Source organism: Octodon degus, unplaced genomic scaffold, assembly GCF_000260255.1.
Source record: "Octodon degus isolate 3935 unplaced genomic scaffold, OctDeg1.0 scaffold00148, whole genome shotgun sequence".
Taxonomy (NCBI): Eukaryota; Metazoa; Chordata; class Mammalia; order Rodentia; family Octodontidae; genus Octodon; species Octodon degus.
Window position 1 is genome coordinate 3,681,225 of NW_004524724.1, and position 19,696 is coordinate 3,700,920.

At 52.2% G+C, this 19,696-nt stretch overlaps 1 protein-coding gene across 3 annotated transcripts in view; it reads left to right on the top strand.

The window, feature by feature from the left end:
• The window catches only part of Dpys (dihydropyrimidinase), a 64,688-nt gene that overhangs the window by 27,719 nt on the left and 17,273 nt on the right, over positions 1-19,696 (top strand). For all 3 annotated transcript variants that reach the window (XR_002818261.1, XR_002818262.1, XM_012517162.2), the window contains 3 exons: positions 4,562-4,718; positions 5,771-5,912; positions 7,716-7,858. Coding sequence is in view for 1 of the 3 variants with exons in the window: in XM_012517162.2 (XP_012372616.1) it covers positions 4,562-4,718; positions 5,771-5,912; positions 7,716-7,858 (442 nt within the window). In the remaining 2 variants the exon portion in view is untranslated. The remainder of the gene's footprint in view (positions 1-4,561; positions 4,719-5,770; positions 5,913-7,715; positions 7,859-19,696) is intronic.

The window sequence follows — 19,696 nt, forward strand, 5'->3', positions numbered from 1 at the left end:
TCTCTCTCTCTCTCTCTCTCTCTCTCTCTCTCTCTCTCTCTCTCTCTCTCTCTCTCTCTCGTGCTGGGGACAGAAGCCAGAGCCACCGCTCTCCTCATGGTGGCTGGAGGCGGAGAGCGGAAGGAGGGGCTAGCGAGGGAGATTTGCCCTTCCAGGCTGTGCCATATGACTGCCTCTAGCCAAGCCCACCCCCAAAAGCTAATTTAGCTTTGCACTCACCATGGAATGATCCACGGGTGAGTGGCACCCCATGGTCCACCCACCCTCCAAAGCTCCACCTTTGAGTGTATGAAGCTTTGGGGGACATCTAGGTCTATGCCACAATATGCCCCCACTTAGCTTATTTTAATAAAGTTCTATCTTATTTCCAAGCTCTTGTATTTAGGCTATAAGTATGATTCTCACTTGAACTTACCAGTAAAATGGGTTTTTTAGACTTTGCATAAAAAGCAAGTTACTGGACCCCAAGCGCACGTCACGTCCTGTGCCGTGGTCTGGGATCTGAGATGACTGTGCTTGTTTGGCTCTCGAGGGACTCCTAGTGAACAGGGCTTGTTGGGGAAGGTGGTTGTTTCTTTGACTGCGGCTTGGCTTTAGTTTCCTGCAGTAGGAGGCTTTGCTTTCCAGGCTTATTCTTATGAGATACAAACTTTGCTTAGGCAAGTTTTGGATTTTCCACTTTCCATCCTCTTTGAACTCTGTCCCTCACATATTCTTTCTGGAGTTTAAAAGATGCGGCAGAGTCCACTCAGGAACCACACAGACCACCTCGTCAGTGCTGACCTTGGGCAACCCCGTGTCACGAGCGCAGCTGTGGCCAACGCTCCGTGCCTGGCCGTGGCGTGGGCGACAAACAGCTGGGGAAAGCTGGCTCTGCATTTCAGCCTTTCCCGTCTTGGTCTTGAACACCTGAACATCCTCTTGTCTTTTACATTTAAAATAGGAAGATTTACCTCATATCCAGCATAAGACAGCTTAAAACTGGCCATTATAGAACTTTTCAAGCAGAATTGTGTGGCTAGAGAGAAACGAATGGTGTGGAGTGTGAGTTTGCAGGAGCCGCCGTGACCGAGGGCGTGGACGAAGGGTGTGTCCACCCCCCGCCCCGCCCTTGGCCTGGAAATGGCCACGGTCTTGAGTCCTTGAGGTAGTTTTCTTCTGTGTGCCTGCACGCAAATGTGCTCACCCGCGAGGGCCAGCCTTCTCAGCTTAGGGGGCCGCACGCCTCGCCGCCTCGGTGGCACTCTCCGGGTACCCACGCAACGTTGCAGATGTTCTGAGGGGCCAACACCTGAATTTTGGCAGGGGGCAAGAGATGCTGTCTGTGGTCCTGAAGTGACCCAGGGCTCAGGGGCATGTGCCAAGTGCCATACTTTCATGAGTGCTGATTTATTTACCCTTCACAAAATTGTCACACTAAAAGAACGCTGTGTCCCACCTCATATGTGAGAAAACCCGAGACTAAGATCATCCACCTGTCCTGTGTGAAGCCAGAAAGTTGCAGGATCTGCATGAGCTTTTGCTTTTTTTTTTTTTTTTTTTTGGTACTGGGGATCAAACTCGGGACCTTGTGCTTACCAGGCAGGCACTTAAGTCGCTAAGCTACCTCCCCGGCCCCTCTGTGGCTTAAATCTCTGTGATCTGCTCTGTCATCTGGCTCCACATTTTTCCTCTTACTCATTTTGCTTCTTTGTAAATGTAGCATTTGGACCCTAAACAGAGCCCAAGCAAGGTTTTCTCTATTGGCACAACTTATGTGGGCCCAAGAAAATGCATTTACCTGCCTCTGGCTCCCGGTCCCCAGCCAGGATCTGCGCCTTCTCTGTTTCTTTCTCCTTCCCTAGCAGGACCCAGTAAGGTGTTGCTCCCGGGTCCCCACTGCACCCCACGCCTCTCATCACTGTCCCTCAGTAATGGGGGTGGCTGCATCCGGGCGGGGTTGGCAGACTTCATCCTGTGCCACTCTTTAGATCACCTCGGAGGGCAGGACTCCTCGTAGGTAGGAGATGGTGCTCCGAGTGCAGGCTTTCTCTTTTGGTTTGAGCCAAAGAATGGAAAAAGAAATGAAAAGGCTGCAGTGGGCAGAGCAGGGGCTCCTGGCGAGTGATGAAGATGCCACCATCTCTGGCTTGGGGAGCCATGTGGTTGCGAATGAGATCAGAAGAGCCAGGCTGAGCGCGGCTGCAGCTGTGCTCACTGCCAGCGTGTTATGCGCAGTAAATGAAACTGGCGTGTGTAATTGGGAAATCGCTCAGCCACATCCGCAAACAGCTTGCAATTGACTTAAACATTTGAAAATGCATGCTCCACACCAAAAAATGAAGACAACAGCTTTCCTAATACCACAGTGTGCAGGACCTGCTGCCCCAAACAATGAGGTTGAGTCCCTGCTGCACCGCAGAGGACCAACACAGTTTCACTTATCACATTGCAGGCTGCTGCCAAGGTCAAAGGGGTCACGTGCAGAGCCTTGCTAGCTATGGAGGGCTGTACCTTTGTGAGCCACTTTCATCATTATTTGTAGCCCAAATCTATCGGAACCCACACGTCCTGTTGGACTCTCGGCTTCCTGAGCCGCCCGGGTCCCCGTTCTCCTCCTCCCTTACTTCCTGCAGCTTTTTGGGCATTTGCAAATGTCTTAGAACCACCCTGCAAAATGGGCAAAGAGCAGCTCAAAAGTCTTACTTTCATGTATTTATGGACATACGGGGGAGAAAGTTGAATCTAGCCTAGTTTACGAAGAGCGTGACTACAGAGCAAAAGCGAGCTGTCACATTCTAAAGGCGCTCAGCCCTTCCGGGGAAATCACCTGTCATCTGGTCTCAAGCCAGCCTGGCAGACTCCCAGGCCGTGCTGCCACTGCGAATCTTTCTGAGTGCCGTGAGAGCGGTGGGAACACTGCAGCTGCACCCCGCGCTGCCACGGCCCCGCGTCAAGTGCCGGCGCGGAACATGCGGCAAGGCTCTGTCCTCCACGACACAGCGCCCGCTGGAGAACCCTGAGTCACCGCCGCAGAAGGGTCACGAATCCAGTCTCTGACGCTAGAGATGCATGTCTGACCCACGTCACTGAATTCTGTGCTCTCAGGTGCTTCCATTTCCTGCAGATGGCTCAAGCTTATGCTTCTTTGTGGCAGAATAGTACTCCACTATGTATAGATACCACATTTTCTCTATCCATTTATCTGTTAATGGACACTGAGGCCATTTCCAAGGCCTGGCTGCTGCTGCACACTGTGCTGCTATAAACACGGGTATGCACGCATCTCTGCAATGTGCCTTTAACTCTTTCAGGAAGATGCCTAGAAGGGACCCAGCCGAGTCAGGTGGGCTTTCTAGTTTCTGTCTTTTTGAAGAATTTTCACACTAAGCTGGCTTTTGTGGTTTTGAGTTTCCTGAGGAAGCTAGCTAGAGGAAGGGAGCTGGCTTGGGATGGAAGTACTGTGAGACAGCAGGGCACTGGCTTCCTGGCATGCGACGGGGGCAGCTGGTGGCCCCAGTGCTGAGCTCTCCTGGGGAATCCGATAACTTCAGCCAAGTGTAAGGATTGTACTGACAACCGCATCTGCTGCGCCAGAGCAAGTGACTCAATGCCAGCACCCTTTCTGCACACTCTCCTTGCTCGCTTGCACAAGACGTGGTTGGCACCAGGCAATCTATTGTTCTGACAAATGCTAATCAGACACAGGGTACTGATTTTAAATTCAAATTCACTGAACTATTAAGTTTCCTAACATCATGTGCTTTTGATGGGCTTATTTGCATGATTTTTTAAATATGTATTTTGGGCTACAATTTTATTATCTGAGTGTTCTTTCATTTAATAGTTGGGGGGTGTTTCTTAAGGGCGTGGAAAGGTTATCAACCTGTATGCAGCACAGTTGTCCTGAAGATGGATTCCGCGTGACCCCTGGGAAGCACTCTCTGCCACATGACTAACCTAGAATCGACGTTAGGACCTTCAGAATCCAGCCACCTGGGCTCACACCCTTCCTCCTCCACTGCTAGTACGCGGAATGCATAGGAGGTCACGGCAGAGAGGTCGCTCATCCCCGTGGATTTGGTGGAGGAAAGGACAGCGTCAGGCAGCAGGGTTTCCAGATGTCATAATCGGCAGCTTTCGCCAGGGGGCGCTGCAGTTAACCAGGGGTCTGGCACTGCGCAGACTGCTAGTCACCCAGTTCTGCGCATCTTGGTGGCTGTCTCTGCTCCCCAGCTCTCCATCCTGGGGCCGGTGGCATGGCAGAACCCTGAGGTGGCGTCCACAGCGTTTCCTGGAAGCAGCATGTCCCTGTCCCCCAGATGCATGGGGCCCCGCCCAAGCCCAGCCAGCGGGCGGGATCCTCTGCTGCACCACGCAGTGCACTCCAGCGGGGGCGAAGCAGGCGCACCATGATCACTCATGTCACTTTTCAGTTCTGCACCGAGTGAATATAGTGTGAGGCTACAGTAAGCTGTAGCTGTTTTCATCTGCTGGGTCAGAGACGGCTGAGACTGGGTGTTTGTCCGACTGTTCTCCTGAGAGTGAATGAAGGTGCTGATGGCTTCCTCTGACTCCGCAGGGAAGGTGGTCTACGGAGAGCCCATAGCGGCCAGCCTGGGCACTGACGGCACTCACTACTGGAGTAAAGAATGGCACCACGCAGCCCACCACGTCATGAGCCCACCCCTGCGGCCAGACCCTTCCACACCGGGCTTCCTTATGAACCTCCTGGCTAAGTAATCCACAAGTGTTTTGCCGAAGATGTTTCCAAGTCTCTGGGTTGGGCGGAGCAGAGCCTGTCCTAGGTTGGGTTTGTGAACAGGAGTCTTCCGAAGCTCCGTTCCATTCCCCCAACCTGATGGTGCTAGGAACCCACTTCCCTCGAGAGCAAAGGGCAGCGCCTTTGCTGTGTCGTGCTGTGTCAGAACCCACAACCATCTGTACTATACTTCCGTCCTTCTCCGCTTTGCTTCATCGCCTGTCTCCCAGAACTCGGCTCCTTCATTAGGCCTTTTTGTGTGCTCTTTCTTTTGCTTCTTCACAGTCTACTGAACCCAGGGCCTTCAACAGGCAGAGCAGGCACTCTGACCGAGCTCTGCATCTCGCTCACAGTCGAAGACCCCTCACCCTCTGGGAGGGCTCCTCCTCTTTCTGGGGCGTCACACCCTGTGGGGACCTTGCCCTGTGGCCCTTCCTTGACCCTCAGAGTCAGTGCAACCAGGCACTCTGACCACAGAGCCCTTGAGTGTCCCTTGTCCCTTCCCTCAGCGCCCTGCATCCTTCCACAGCCCCAGGCCGTCCACAGCCCAAGCAGGCTCCTGTCCCTGGCACATCGCATACTGGTGGTGTCACTGCATGGTAGCTTGCCTTGGAGGTCGCAGTGTTGGTTCTTAGGTGGAGTCTACTCACAGGACTCTTCATTCACATTCTTCCTAGTGACCCTGATGCTGCTGGTGTCAGACATGTTCGGCTGCCAGTCTCTAAATGGGACAAGCTCATACTTAGAGCCAAGAGATGCAGAGGCTGAGCCTAGAGCCGAGACCTAGCCCATGCTGCTCTCCAGTGTGCTTGCTGGTAGCGTGTCTTAGACTAAAGGGGGCGGGGGGCGTGCATTTCCATGGAGTTCTCTGACTTTCACAGAGCTGCAGCCAGGAGATACGAAGGCTCCCAGGTTGACACGCCCAGCTCTCCCTTCCCTTCCCTTCCCTTCCCTTCCTTTCCTTTCCCTTCCCTTTCCTCTCCTCTCTTTTCCTGTCTTACCTTTTCTCACCTTTCCTTTTCTTTCCAGCGGTGATCTGACCACAACAGCGACTGACCACTGCACCTTCAACACCTGCCAGAAAGCTCTTGGGAAGGATGACTTTACCAAGATCCCCAACGGGGTGAATGGCGTGGAGGACCGGATGTCCGTCATATGGGAAAGAGGCGTGGTGGGTCTCCTGGGAAGCAGCCCCATTGTGCTCTTTCTCCACCCGGATCCTGGTGGGACCTAAGCCTTCCAGGGAGCCTCCTGCCACTGCTGCTCCATCTCGCCCTATTCCCAGGATAGCACCAGTGAACAAATTACTGTCCTCTCAGCAGGCTTGGCCCAAGGATGCATAGGGGACCAATTTAGATTGGGTGCAGGGAAGGTCACTGGTGACACATGAGGGCCCCTTTCTTCATTTCTCAGGTTCTTGATTCCCAACGCCACCTGGGCCATTAGTCTGGATTCTTGAAATGATAGGGTGCTCCTCTGGTTCATACTTCCCTCTCAGGAAGTCTTGGTAGACGCCTTTTGGAAAAATTGTGCGAATAAGGACAACCATAATTGACATGAAAAAGAACTCAGTCTAGGAAAAAGTATCTGAAAAATTCTGATGACTGAAAACATTGCTCCCTGGGGTAGGGAGGAACCCATGGCTCCGTGGCCATGCACTGTTGGCACATGCACTGCAGAAGCCAGCAGGGGAGGCAGCCTCGACCTGGGTCCTGCCCTGGGCCTGCCTCACCACCCCAGCAGCTCTCTCTGGGAGGACACAGGAATCCTCCATCCCCTGAGATTGTTCTCTTCTTCGGACCCAATTTTTCACCGTCTTACCAAATGCATTTCCAGAATTGCCTTTCTTTCTGCAGGCAGGGCTGCCAGTTTGATGGGGGCTCACAGTTTGTTAGGACCGCACAGCCTGTGTCTGTCCCCACATCTCACTGGCTGCAGTCTCATCTCAGTACCACTACCAGAGTTTCCACCCAAAAAAGAAGTTCCTTTCTGGCTACTTTCCACGCAAAAATCCTGTCACTTTCCCCACTCCTAAGTGGCACTGCTGACGTCCCCCGGAGCTCTCTGCTAATCGTCCCCCGCCAGCCTCTCTCTGCCCTCCCGACTCCACCTGTTCCTGGAGCTGCCCCTTTTCTTTCTCTTTGCGGAGATTTTCTTGGTAAAGGTCTACCCTTCCTCTTCGATTTGATGTTACTACAGTAAGTATCTTCGTTGCAGCAGCTATTCATAATCTGCTCTGATTTCCAGATATATAAATGGCTTTAAAGTGATTAAATACTTCTTAGTAGCACACATGAAGCTGTGTCACTTGCTGAAGCACTAGGATGGCTTATGTTGGGGACTATTACTCTCGGGCTTGGTTCTTGTTCTTTTTCTGAGGCCTGGGTGATTAAGTAAACCTCAAGATCACTCTTCCTATGTAAATATACACCAGGATAAGTAGGTCTGCAGCGCCTTTTCCACGTTGAAGTCTCTTGGAAGAGGCTACCTGCACTGGCTGCTTGCATCTTGGATATTCTCATTAGAGGCCTCACAGCTGCTGAGGGAGCAGCACAGCTCTCTCTTCCTGACCTTGCAAGCGCGCTCCCCGCTGTCTGTCTGGCCGTCTTGTACACTGCAGGTCCACAAGAAGCAAGTGAGGTCCCCGTGCAGTCCTTGGCAGCACGTAGCCGACCTCTGCAGCAGTCTCCCGCACTTCTGGATGAGACAGCAAGGGCTTGGCTTTTGAGCTCAGAAGTTTCTAGAAGTCACTGTTAGGCTCCCCGGGTGCCACTCTGCACTCCCTCATTATTATTCTTGTTTAATGCACCCCACCACCCAAGGGGGCCCTGCCTCTGAAATAAGAAATGAGGTGCAGTTCTGTTCAGTGTGAGGCAGGGCACTCTGCTATTTTTCCTGTCAGGAATTGTTTTAGTCTGTGATCGGTACAAGAAATGCGCTGTCTTTGATTTTTTTTTTTTTTTTTTTTCAACAGCATAGTGGCAAAATGGACGAAAACCGATTTGTGGCCGTTACCAGCACAAACGCAGCCAAAATCTTTAATCTTTACCCGAGGAAAGGAATAATCGCTGTGGGGTCTGATGCTGACATTGTGATTTGGGACCCGAATGCCACAAGGTGAGCAAAGTTCCTGTTCCCTGGCTTCATGACAGAGAAAAGCAACCGGCTGGTGCAGAAACTGCACTTCGGCCTTAGTCGGCCCTTTCCTATCAGCTGGTTTGTTTCACCGTCTCAGAACTGTGGAGCCTGTGCACAAGACAAGGTTTTGGTGGAAAAATGCTTCTTTGTTTTTCTTGGCATAGAGGGGCAAAAGTTGTGCTGCATTCTCTGGAAATGGATATGCATAGAAAACCAATACGAATTTTCTGCTTCAGCGACTGGCAAGTGCTGAGTGCACTGGGAGGGAAGGTACCAAGCGAAGAAGGAACTCAAAGGCTTAATTTGAAAAGGGCTGAATTGAAAATGCAGAGTAATTACAGCCTTTCCAAAGCTTTCAGATAGAACAATTCTAGCACAAAAGATGTCACTTTTAGTTAGCCAGATTTTCCAGTTGAGTTCATCTTGGGCCTCTTATTCCCAGCAGGCCGAGCTTTCCATTTCCAATTTCCATAATTTTATGTTACTACTTCTGACAGTCTCCACCACCTCGCGGGAGCGGGCCGGGTATGCTGGGGCTGGGAATTTCTCCTCGAAGGACGTTAGCCCACACAGCGCCTGCATGTGGATTCCAGCTTCTCCTCAACACTGCCCCTGTAAGAGAAGGAATCCCATGTGCATTCCCATATATTATAGTTAACTAAAGCCTGTCATTTCTTGGAGGTGACATTGTGATAAAAAGCCTATCCCCTGGGCTCTCCCTGGTGTATCCTGGAGGAAAAAATCACCACGGTGTGCCAAGTGGCTCTGCAGGGAGCCTAAAATGAATCCCAGTGTCTCTTAGGAGACACTGTCTTTGCCCGTCACTGAAGTCCCATCCAACCTCACTGTGCTACTAGGGGACCAGTTCATGAGGCTGTCAGGCCATGGCCACAAGGAGCTTTCAGATGAACGATTCACCTGGCGCCCCATCCCTGGCCTGTGGTCCCTGCAGAACCACCTAAAGTGACATAAGCATCTCATTTACAGAAATATCCGAAGACGCCAACCAGGCACGACTTGAGGGCTTTGTTATTATGTTAACCCGCAGTTATTGCCCACTTAAGAACTTCATCCCTGGTACAACCAAATGTGGCAGCTTCTCTACCAGGCTAGAAAAGTTATGCTTGGAAGCAGTGAGAAAGAATCTGCTAGGATTGGAGTGATCTGCAGATGGCCTGGGCGGGCTATGCTTCAGGACGTCAGGATATTTGCAGGACCAGCCAGTGAGGCCTGCTGCCCTGGCCGTAGTAACTCACATAACCCAGGCTGCTCTGAGCACAGAGACCAGGCGCATCCTCGAAACATGCGTTGGCTGAGGGAGAGTGTGAGGCTTAGTCGAAACCCTAGGAATTTCCAAGAGGCAGGGCAACTGTCTTGCGGAAGAAACGTATATGTAAACAGGATGATTTTTGAAGCAATTATTATTTTAAGAAATAATAATTACAATAATTTGTACTTACACAGCTCTCAGTGGACTTAAACATAATTTGGTATAAAAAATGTGTGATTTATAGATAAGACAGGTAGGATCACTTTATAACGATGAGGGATTATAGCCGAACAGCAGTGAAAGACAGCTTTCACGTGTTGAACGTTAATCCTGGTTCATCAGCATCGTCAGATTAAGCACCGCCCAGCAGACTGGCAAGCACGTTCCTGCTGCATCCTGGCGGCCATGGAGTCGTGGCCTTGGGCCCCACGTGCAGCCCTGGCCCCTTCCTCCCTGATCCTCTGCTGCCCTCTATGACCCACGTGGTTGAGCTCCGCCAGGCCCCTGTGCCTGGAGGCCCTTGGAGCAACACTCCGTGTACTGGTATCTCCTAAAACCGTGAGTAAAATCACAGCTCTCCTCCTTGAAGTGGTAGGTGTTGCGTTTCCTGTCCAGCCACAGACACAGGAGCCCTGGGCCTATGGCCTTGAGCCGACCCCCCGGACACCCACCGAGCCTCCTGGGCCCCTGCACCAGGCTTTCTCCTGGTGTCCACACCAACTGTTCATGTTCCATTTTTGTTCCAAGAAGGTGGGCCAGCAGCTGGTGCCTTCTCTGGATTGAACCCTCTTCTGTGTCAGTCCTAATCAGAGGTGTTGGGAAACGAAGACTGCTGAGGGGTGCCAACATCCAAGGAACCCAAGGACCCTGAAGGCCGGGGAAGCCACTTCCCCTCTTCAAGTCTCTGTCCAGGGTCTCGGGCTGGGCCCGGCCTTGAGGGTCCTTCTTGGCTTATGTAGTCACTTAGAACAACACAGTGGACAGAGAGATGATGGGTGGAGGGCTGTGAACAACTCGCTGGCTTTCCTTTCCACATACTGCTGTGGGGAGGATATTTATAGGCTGTGGTTACGTCTCCCTGAGTCATGTTTTCATACAGATTTAGCTCGCTCGCTCTCAAGTTCCAGCTACTAAGTTCTCTAAGATTGTCTTGTCCTTCTCTCTCTACTCGGCTGTTTCAGAATAGTACAGAATGGTCCAGATGCGTAGATATTTTCAAGATCTATATATTACCTACCCAATTTCCCTTATGTTTGGTCTAAGAATAACTAACTTAAGGGCAAACCAAAAAAAAAGCTATGCTCCTGGGCTTCTTTCTATCTCTTTTATCCATTCTTGAGTATATCTTATGTAATAGCTTTCCTTCATATAATAATGATAACAGGCAGTTAAATACGTGAAAGTGCCTGACACAGCTTCTGGGTAGAGATATCTGTATATTTCTCATTGAATTACTGAGTCTTCTTTAGTACGAGTGTGCACCAGAGCTTTGAACTCTCCTTTCTGCAGAGCAGCACAGGCCCACCGCTTCACCCGGAGGTCGCTGCAAGCGTCCGCTAGGCTGAGCAGGCGCTCCGGGTGCGGCACTCCGCACGTGTGGGGCCCTGGTTCAGCCTGTGGACACAAACACAGATGCACAATAAATGCAACACCCTTGGGGGCAGCTCTCACATATGTCAAAGGAGATTATTCATGGCTTTTGTGCCTTCCTCACTAGACATTCGTTAGAATCCTGAGAGGTGAGGGGTGTGGAGGGGCCTGAGGACCAGAGGAGTGTCACACAGGCAGGAGCTTGTGCTGCTACTGGTACGCTGTGCCAGGCTGATCGAGTCTCACTCTGCAAAAGTCCCCGGTGTCCACATCCTTGTTAATTGGCTCGTATGACCAGGCAGACAGCAACCACAGGTTCACTTTCTCTGACCTTCAGATCCTTCAAAAAATACCTAGAGAGCTTTTCATTTTCCTCTTATTTTACTGTTCTTTGGAACACTGAGAAGCACCCTTAGGTTTATTGAACCGCTGCAGGCCACTCTGGTTCTCTTTGACTCATTAGACAACTCAGTTCTTTGGGAATTTCTCTAAGTGTGCATCAGAACATTTCGCACCACTCCTGCTCCTCCTTTTCTATGTGAAGATGGCACAATGTGGGTAAAGAGGAGCTGGGGCTGTGGAGAGAGATGCAAGCACGGGCGTCTGGGGGAATAGACGGGAGAGTGTTGTTCCCACCACCGTCTCCTCACAGCGGTGCACTTTCCCTGACCCGCGAAGTGCCTTGTAGGCTAGCACTAACGAGAACCCTCGCTCCGTTGAGGTGTGCGGAGCTTTTGCTTTCGCCCTGGATCCCTCCCCATCCCACCTTGCGTTTAGTCCACGTGGGCCCTGAGTGTTCTCTCTGCCTTCAACCGTGAGGACCTGGAGGGTTTTCAGGAGTACTGGTGAGATGCTTTGTAGAAGGCCTCCCAGGCATCATTGTTCTGGCCTTCTCCTCACTAGCCACAGGTGTGAGGGTGGAAATCGCCAAGGAAAAGAGCAGCTTTGGCCATGTCTGTGATGGGCACCGCTGGTGGCCTGGTGCCTGGCTCTGGCAAGGGCTCTGCTTCTCCAGATGCAGACCTCTCTGTACCATACTGGGAGGAAGCCACCGTCACCCCAGTGCCCGGGCAGAGCCTTGGGCTGCTTTCCTGTCTCGGACATCAGAGACGCGGCTGGGCGGGTGCCGACCACGTGGGAGAGGAGATGGCTCCTCCACGTGTCTTGGTGCTGGTGAGGCATTGGCCAGGAGAGGGCAAAGCCACCGCATGAAACCGCCGGAGGAGACTGGAGGGTGAAGGTCAGCAGGTGACCTGGAGCGCACTCCGCAGGCCTGGCTTTCCCCAGCGTCTGCTCTGTCTCTGAGGGGCAGAGACAGGAGTTAGGAGGAAGGGCTTTCTTGACTTACTGAAGCCTTCGCCCTGGGGTCACACCTAGGGGAGCAGGTGAAGGATCTGAGGCACCGTGGGGCCCTGGGACGGAGTGGTGCCGTGAGAGAGGACAGACCAGGCTGAGGCAGAGAGAGGGCACAGAGGGCATGGGGCGTCTCCAGGCTTGAAGGAGTTTGGTACAGGCCAAGGCGATCTCAGGGACCTTCTCTTTCTAAAGCATTCTTTAGCCAAAGGAATACAGGGATCTGTTTCCTGCAGGAAACCCCCTCTCCGGTGTCGGCCCGATTTTAGTGTTAAATGCTTGCGTCTGTCTGACTTCACCCTTAGATACAGACCCCAGCTTTCCTTGAAATGGGTTTGGTGAGCGTCCTTGCCCTAACTGCAGGGACAGCCTGGTGTACCGCGTCCCTCAGCCTGCAGGGGACGCCCGCAGCCCGCCGAGGAGTGCACAGTCCGGGTCGCAGCGCGCGCCTCGGGAACCGCGAGCTGCAGGCTGCAGGACTGCGCGGTCAGGGAGCCCCGAGGGCGCAGGAGGACAAGGCCGCTCCTGTCTGCCCGCACTGGGGACTGTGACGGTCGTGACCCTAGGCAGGGGACACGGAGCAGGCCGCGGGGACATCAGCAGCACAGTCACCGCGCGGGAAGCAGGCCTGAGCTGGCGCATGCGTGTACAAGGTGTGCCCGGCTGTGGGAGGAGCGTGCGCCGCGCGCAGGAGCACCCCCCCACCCCCCGTACCCCGAGTGCCAGGCAGAGCTCTGAGTGCTGGCTTCGCCCCGCTGCCGCGGAACCCGGTCAGGGAGGAAAGCGGGAGCGCGAGTTCCCAGCGGCGCCGGCATCGAGAGAAGAGCAGGCCTTGGGCCAAGTCGTTAAAGCCCCTCCGCGAGCCCGCGGTGCAAATCCCGTCCCAGGCCTCCGCAGCGAGGCCAGCGGCCGCGCGGCAACCTCCCAGAATCCTTTCTTCAGCATTCATTAAGAAGCCCTCGGTTGCCACGGCAACTATCCCTTTCCAGTACTGACGAGCTGCGGGCCATCCATCCCGCTGCATCCCTGCGCACACGCGCGGCCCCCGCGTGCAATGGGACGGTTAATGAACTCGCGGGCCTGGTTCTGCACAGCGGGCATATTTTTGCTCGCAGTTATTTTAGGTTATTGTTTTTTAACTCAATTACATCAGACTCTGACCTTGAATGCACCCTTCCTGGGAGCGCTGTGTGTCTTTCTGCACAAGTTCTTTCTTTCACTGGAGATGGAGACTAATCAATTTAGCTTTACACTCAAGGAGGAGTGGGCCTCTCTGGTCGGGAAGGGCGCGGCAGGGGTCACGGGCTGGAGGGGGCGCCCTGGGGGTTGGGCGGTGGGTACCTGCTGGAACACTGGCACACCGCCCACCGCTAGGTGGCTTCCCGGACATTGCACGTAGTACCTCAGTTGGATTTCTACATTACAGCCCCCCTCCTCCTCCAGAGAACTGCACATCCGCTCGCGTGAGCATACCTGCGCATGCGTGCACACAGTCACACTCGGACTTGCACACAGCCATGTGCACACACACTCAGACACAGACAGTGCACATCCACACTCCTGCGCACACACGCACAGCAACCTGTAAGTGTGCTCCTCGCCTATCTACTGTCCCAGTACGGTGGGGGTGTCAGACCTTGTTGGACCCTCAGTGGGAGCGGGGTGATGCCCCCGGCTCCCCACCTGCACCTGAAGGAACAGGCAGGGGCTGCTGCGGGGTCAGAGGATGCGTTTTCGCAGCCGCAACCACTCCAGAGCCGCGGGGTCTGCGCTGCAGCCTCGGCCTCGGTTCCTGGTGGATGGCAGCAAAGGATCTTGAGATATGTGTCCCTGCTCACACACCCCAAATCCATCCCACTGTACCCCGGCACGAAGAGGGAGGCTTTGGGGCTGCAAGCCACTGTGACTTTGGGAGTGTCGCTTAATCTTTCTGAATTTTCCTTCTGTGTTAAATGGGCACAAGTGGTGTGCTAGGAAAGTGTACGTGTGATGCACGCTCTGGGTGTTAGTGCTTAGTGGAGCCACGGTAGCAAGCGGTCAATTTGTGAGGTTCATGGAGCCACTGTGGGCGAGGCTGCCCCTCAGAAGCCCCTGCATGAGGACTGAATTCAGACAGGGCCTGGGACTGTATTCCATGAAAGCTTCGCCTCTCTTTGTCAGCTGCACCTCAGTTTTCACCAAAAATGACTAAAATTGAGAGGTTCAGGTGTGTTCTTTTGCCTAAGACAGCCTAATGGAATCAGAATTCTTCAGAGCTCTAGAGCTGACACCTTTTGAAAATTATTTGGAGTGAAGTGTTCAAACAAACCCCATGAGATTCATTCTGTGGGCTTCGGAAGACATTCACTTATAGAAATCAGAGGCTGCACAAAAAAGTAGCTTTGCAGGTTACATGCGAGGCGAATTGTCCCACGATTCATCCTCAGCTGTTTACTTAGGTGTGTTTCTACATAAGTGAATCTTTCAGGGAACTAGAAATGACTTCTGGGGCTTCATTACTAATCACTGCACTATTTTCCAAATTATAAAAGGAAAGCAGCAGAGAAAGGGGTCACAGTGGCCTGCTGAACCTCTCACTGTTGGCCTGTACAGAGCAAGCACGGTCTATTTTCAGCATTAAAACTGGGCAAAAGAAGAGAAAGAAAAAGGAAAAAAAGAAAGAAAGAAGAAAGAAAGGCCCAGGAAGAGGCTGTTTAAAAAGCACTGCTCTCCCAGCTAAGCTCCTGCCATAGTTTCCTTCCCGTGTGGCGGATTTTCCATGTTTTTCTCTTCCCTGCGCTCAGTGTTGGCCCTTCTTCCCATATCCCTGGGTTCAGAACAATTTCAAGGACACAAGACCTCAGAAATTACTGCATGGGCTGGGGATGTAGCTGAGTGGCACAGCACCTGCCTCACAAGCATAAAGCACTGATTCCCAGTGCTTTAAAAAAAAAAAATCAGAAAAGAAATTACTGCATGAATAAGCCAGGTGCAGATTGGGTGCAGTGAATGAGATGTGTGATTTCAAAGCCCCTCTGGTCTCTGCTGAGCCCCCAAGGCTTTTGCGAGGTCCATGTTGTATAGTCTTTTCCTTTGGGTGGAAAGGCAAGAAAAGGAACTTGGGGGTTCAGCTCCTCCCCCTGCAGTGCCTGACTGACAAAGGTGCAGCCCAAGTCAGCGCCTCAGGGCCACAGCACACAGCGAGGCCAGGCGTGCGGAGCTGTCGGTCAGACACCTGGCTCCTGGTGGCGGAGCCTCCACTAGTTCAGGCCAGCCGTGGGCTCTGGGTCATGGCGCACAGGAGGACAGAAAGAAGGTGGGTCACTTTCACATCAGTACCTGACAAGAATTGACTCGGCCCACGAGTCGAGACGTGGGGTAATGACCTGGAGGAGGAACGGGGATGAACAGGACAGGGCAAGAGACACGAGAGACGGAGACAAGACAGGCTTTCTGATCAAGTCTCGTTTATTGAGGAAGTGAGCGGGGTCTAAATAGCTGTATTGTGGAAGCAGTTGGGTGGGCCTAGTTGTGGATTGGTAGTGGAGGTCCGGGACCACAGGAAGATGTCGAGGCAAGCGGGGATTGGGGATGCAGCACTTCTTGCCCAAATAAGGAAAAATATAACAGAAGCGTTCTATCGCCCCCTACAAAGAGTCACAGTTCTTAGGTTCTAACCGGGCACCACAGAGCCCTGGTTTCCTGACAAATAGACAAAACTGGCATAAGTTTTTTTTTTTTTTTTTAGAGCAGAGTACGGGTTCTGTGACACAGCAGCAGCAGCATTAGGAATTTGCTGAAAGCACAGATTCTCCAGCCCACCCAGGCCTGCCACCCCCTGAGCCTGGGGACCCGGGGGCTCTGTGGGGCAGCTGATGGGAACATAGAGTTAGGTATAACTGAAAAACTCTGGGAACACCCACAGTTCTCTCTATGCTTAGTGGATCACCGCCAGTTTTAGGGAAGCTACTACCTGACCAAATGGTCCAGCTGTCTCTGCACTGGACAGTCAATCTTGCACTAAAAATCACCCCTTCATAGACAGACGCACACCTTGAGGCATGTCTATGGACGTTTTCTTTCTTTCTTTTTTTATTAATTTTATTGAGAAACAAATAGCAATCATACAGTTTCAAAACCAATTAGGAGGACAGTTTCAATAATTAGTGCATTGCATATCATTGTCTTCATAGTGGTATTCATAGTACAAGATGCAGGTATGACATCCTGTGCAAACACTATTAGTACAAATCTTTCTTCTTATTGAATTAAGAGAAAGTAGCTGTACATCTATCCTATTGTGTATATACAGATACAAAATGGTCCTTCATTTGTATCTCCTTTTTTTTTGTTTAATATTGCTAGAGATGGGTATTCCATTTTCATTTAAATATTGTAGGTGTGTGAATTCAGCAAAATAATCCAATATAGTCCAGTAGTCCATAATAGTAGTGGGTAGGACTGGCAATGTCAGAAGTTGTTGCCTTGAGCCTTTTACAGCTCAGCATATTACTATGGCTTTATTTTTTACATTTTGTTTTTATACTTTTCTGCTGGATGGTTAAGACCAAGATAAAGCAAGACCTGTGTAACAAGAAATGTAGTTTTTGCATCCGATAAGGTCAGTGAAATGCCCTCAGGTTTTGTCCTGAGACCCTGTACCTCAGATTGTAGAACCTTTGTCAGTGTCAGCCATGTGGAGGAGTCACGGCCAATGCTTGGCCAATGTGTTCTCTGTGAAAGCCTGAGAGAATGTTTTCTCTCCATGTGACTCTCCTTAGGCACACTCCACATCATCGATCACTTTCCTCTGTGGCCTCATAATCTCCTTGATCAGAAAATGTGGGACACAGCTGAGTTACAGGATCTTATAGTACAGGTTGTTTTATGTCCTAAAACAAGAGACAAGAAAAAGAAATGTTATAGGACTGTCCTGCTACAAACCTGTATATGGTTAGATTTCTAAATTTCTGTGGAAGTTTTCTATTTTGTAGTTGTCTTGGTTTTTTTGTAATCGCTGAGACAAATACTGAACACCCAAAATGAAGGAAAGAAAGGCTTATTTTATTTAGCTCAGTTTGTGGGGTCTGTGATCAGCTGGCTCCAGGGCAGGGTGGGGTATGTGGGGGCTGACAGCCGAAGGTGGCAGGACCTGAGCCTGCACTTCCAGTGGCCAGCAAGAGCAGCAAGCAGCGCAGGGGACAGCCTCTTCTCCTCCCTTACGTTGCGGGCAGGCTCCCCGCCCTCAGGCAGAGGCAGCATCCACGCCATCTCCCGAGGGTTACACAGTGAGGACCCTGGCTGCTTACTGAGTCACTTAAACTTCTAAACTTCTTAAAATGACACAATGAATCAGCCATCATAGTAGCTTGACATAAGCTGCGTTGTGTGCTCATAGGTTGAAACTTTCTCAATATTATACGGCACTTAGCTGTGTTGAAATGTGTGTCTTTGGGCCATTCATTTGTCACTACTGTATAGTACTTTGTTTTAATGAATGTCATAATTGACTTTAGAGTCTTCTTTTTGGTAAACACTTAGATTGCTTCCAATAATTCACTGTTTTGTTCTGTCTATCTTTATCACGTGCTTGAGATATTCTCCGGGCCATGCATTTTATCTCTAATTTGTTCTACATGAAATGTTGTCCCATTCTTCCCAATAGAAACACATGAAATTGCTTATGTTTTTTAACCAAACACAGAACTTCCCTTTTGTCTGTTACATTTTATTTCATCCAACATTTGTTCATTTTGTCATTAAAACCCTTTTCTCTTTTTTTGTTTTTGTTTTTGGAAGGGGGGAATCTCACAGTATAGCCCAGGCTGGCCTTGACCTCCCATGTTTGTGAGTGGAGAAGCAGAGATGACCCAGGCTGAGACCTGAGCACGCGTTTCTAGACTTAAGTCCATCCCTGCTGTCCCACAGACCCCTGGGTGTCCACCAGACTCACGCACACCGGCTGCCACTGCTCCCCGTAGCCAGGCCCTGGTGACTGCTGCACAGCCCTGCACAAATGCACACGCCTGGGCCCCGAGGCCCTGACTGCCATCTACCACCTGAGCGCCCTCCTGTGTCCTGGGCACCAGTGACAGGGGCTGTCCTTGGTCAACAAACCTGCTCTGCAGGTGGCTGGTTCCTCCTGGGCCTTCTGGCTTCTTCATGGGCTGCAGGGAACCCACCCAGCAACCCAGGAGGGCGAGGCACATGCAGGACACTCCAGAAGCAGGGCAGGCCAGCTCAGGCTGCTGGGCCCCCGGGGACGTGTGCCTGACTGCCTTTAGCTCTTTCACATCCGATTATGCTGCCAGTTTCCTCCCAGGCCAAGTGTCAAGGGGCTACTGTCTACTCGCTGGCAGGAAGGGTGGGCAGCTCAGCTCCCGGCATCCTGTGCGCCAGCTCTGCTCGCGGTTGGGCGTCCCTGGGCAGCACCTGCTGCCCTTGTGCTGGCCTTTCCTGCCTCTGCAGTGCCTGCCTCAGCCTCCAGCTGCCCTGTGGATTCCTGCGTCTCTGCCCACCCCAATCTGCCCTTTTGCTCCCAGCTCTCTGCTTCTGAGCTCGTGCCTGGCACGCATAGCAGGGTGAGGTTCTGGAAGTGGGAGAATGGGGGCGATTTACCGCAGCGGGGAGGAAACAACAGTGCGTCTTAATTCCTCACACCACAGTAGAAAGAAGGATTACTGGCTACCTGCAGGTGGTTGTCCACAGTAGGATTCCTGCATGTACGGGAATTGCTGGGCACCACGGGGACAGAAACCTGGGTCTCTGCTCTCCAAGGGGCGTGTTTTGATTGGATGCATGCGATACAAACATAGGAAAGGATAAGTCGTTCTGGGGAGAGAAAAGCACAAAGGGTGTTGAACAGCGAGCGCAGGCTGGGTGGGAGACGAACCGAGTCCCTGCGGCTGCCGAGGCGTCCAGTGCGGCAGATCCTTCGGGAGCTGAGGGGCCGCCCAGGCCCAGGGACCTGCGTTTTCGAGCTCAGCGGGACATAAGCAGTGATAGGAGAGCGGCCAGGGCTGTGAACTCACACAAGAGAAGGCACAGAAAATGCGGGGAAAGAAGTAAAGAGGTCAGGTGGGGCTGCAGAGTGAGGCCATGTTCCCTGGCGACAGAAAGGCTCGTGTGCCGTCAGAGCCCAAGAGAAAGCTGTCACCCGGTGAGCACTGGGGATCCAAGTGGACCAGTAAGAAAGCCGCGCCGTGTGCCTCCAGCTCTAACAAGGCGAGCGGCGCGGCCAGGGCGCCGCCGAGGAGGGTGAGAAACCAGGTAAGAGAGTCAGTCCCACCCGCCCACGACAGCAGCTACTCCACCGTGGGGGGGTGGATGTGGGCTGGCTCTTCAGCTGAGATCTGAGGCAATGGTGCCACCCTCCGGGAACGCTGGAAGGAGGGAAAGCCTTCAATGTTCAGTGTGGCACGTGCAGGACGATCAAAGCGCACGGTGAACGCGGACATGTAAAACCTCGCTGCGGCACAAGACGGTGTCATGAGTCGCCTGAGAAGCTTCCCCTCCCTCGGAGGGAGCTCTCTCATCCCACCGTTCTTGTCACTTTCCGAAGTGGCCCTGGAGGTATCTTTCGTGCCTTCTGTGCGGTGTAATAAGCCGTACGGTGAAGGCTGCTG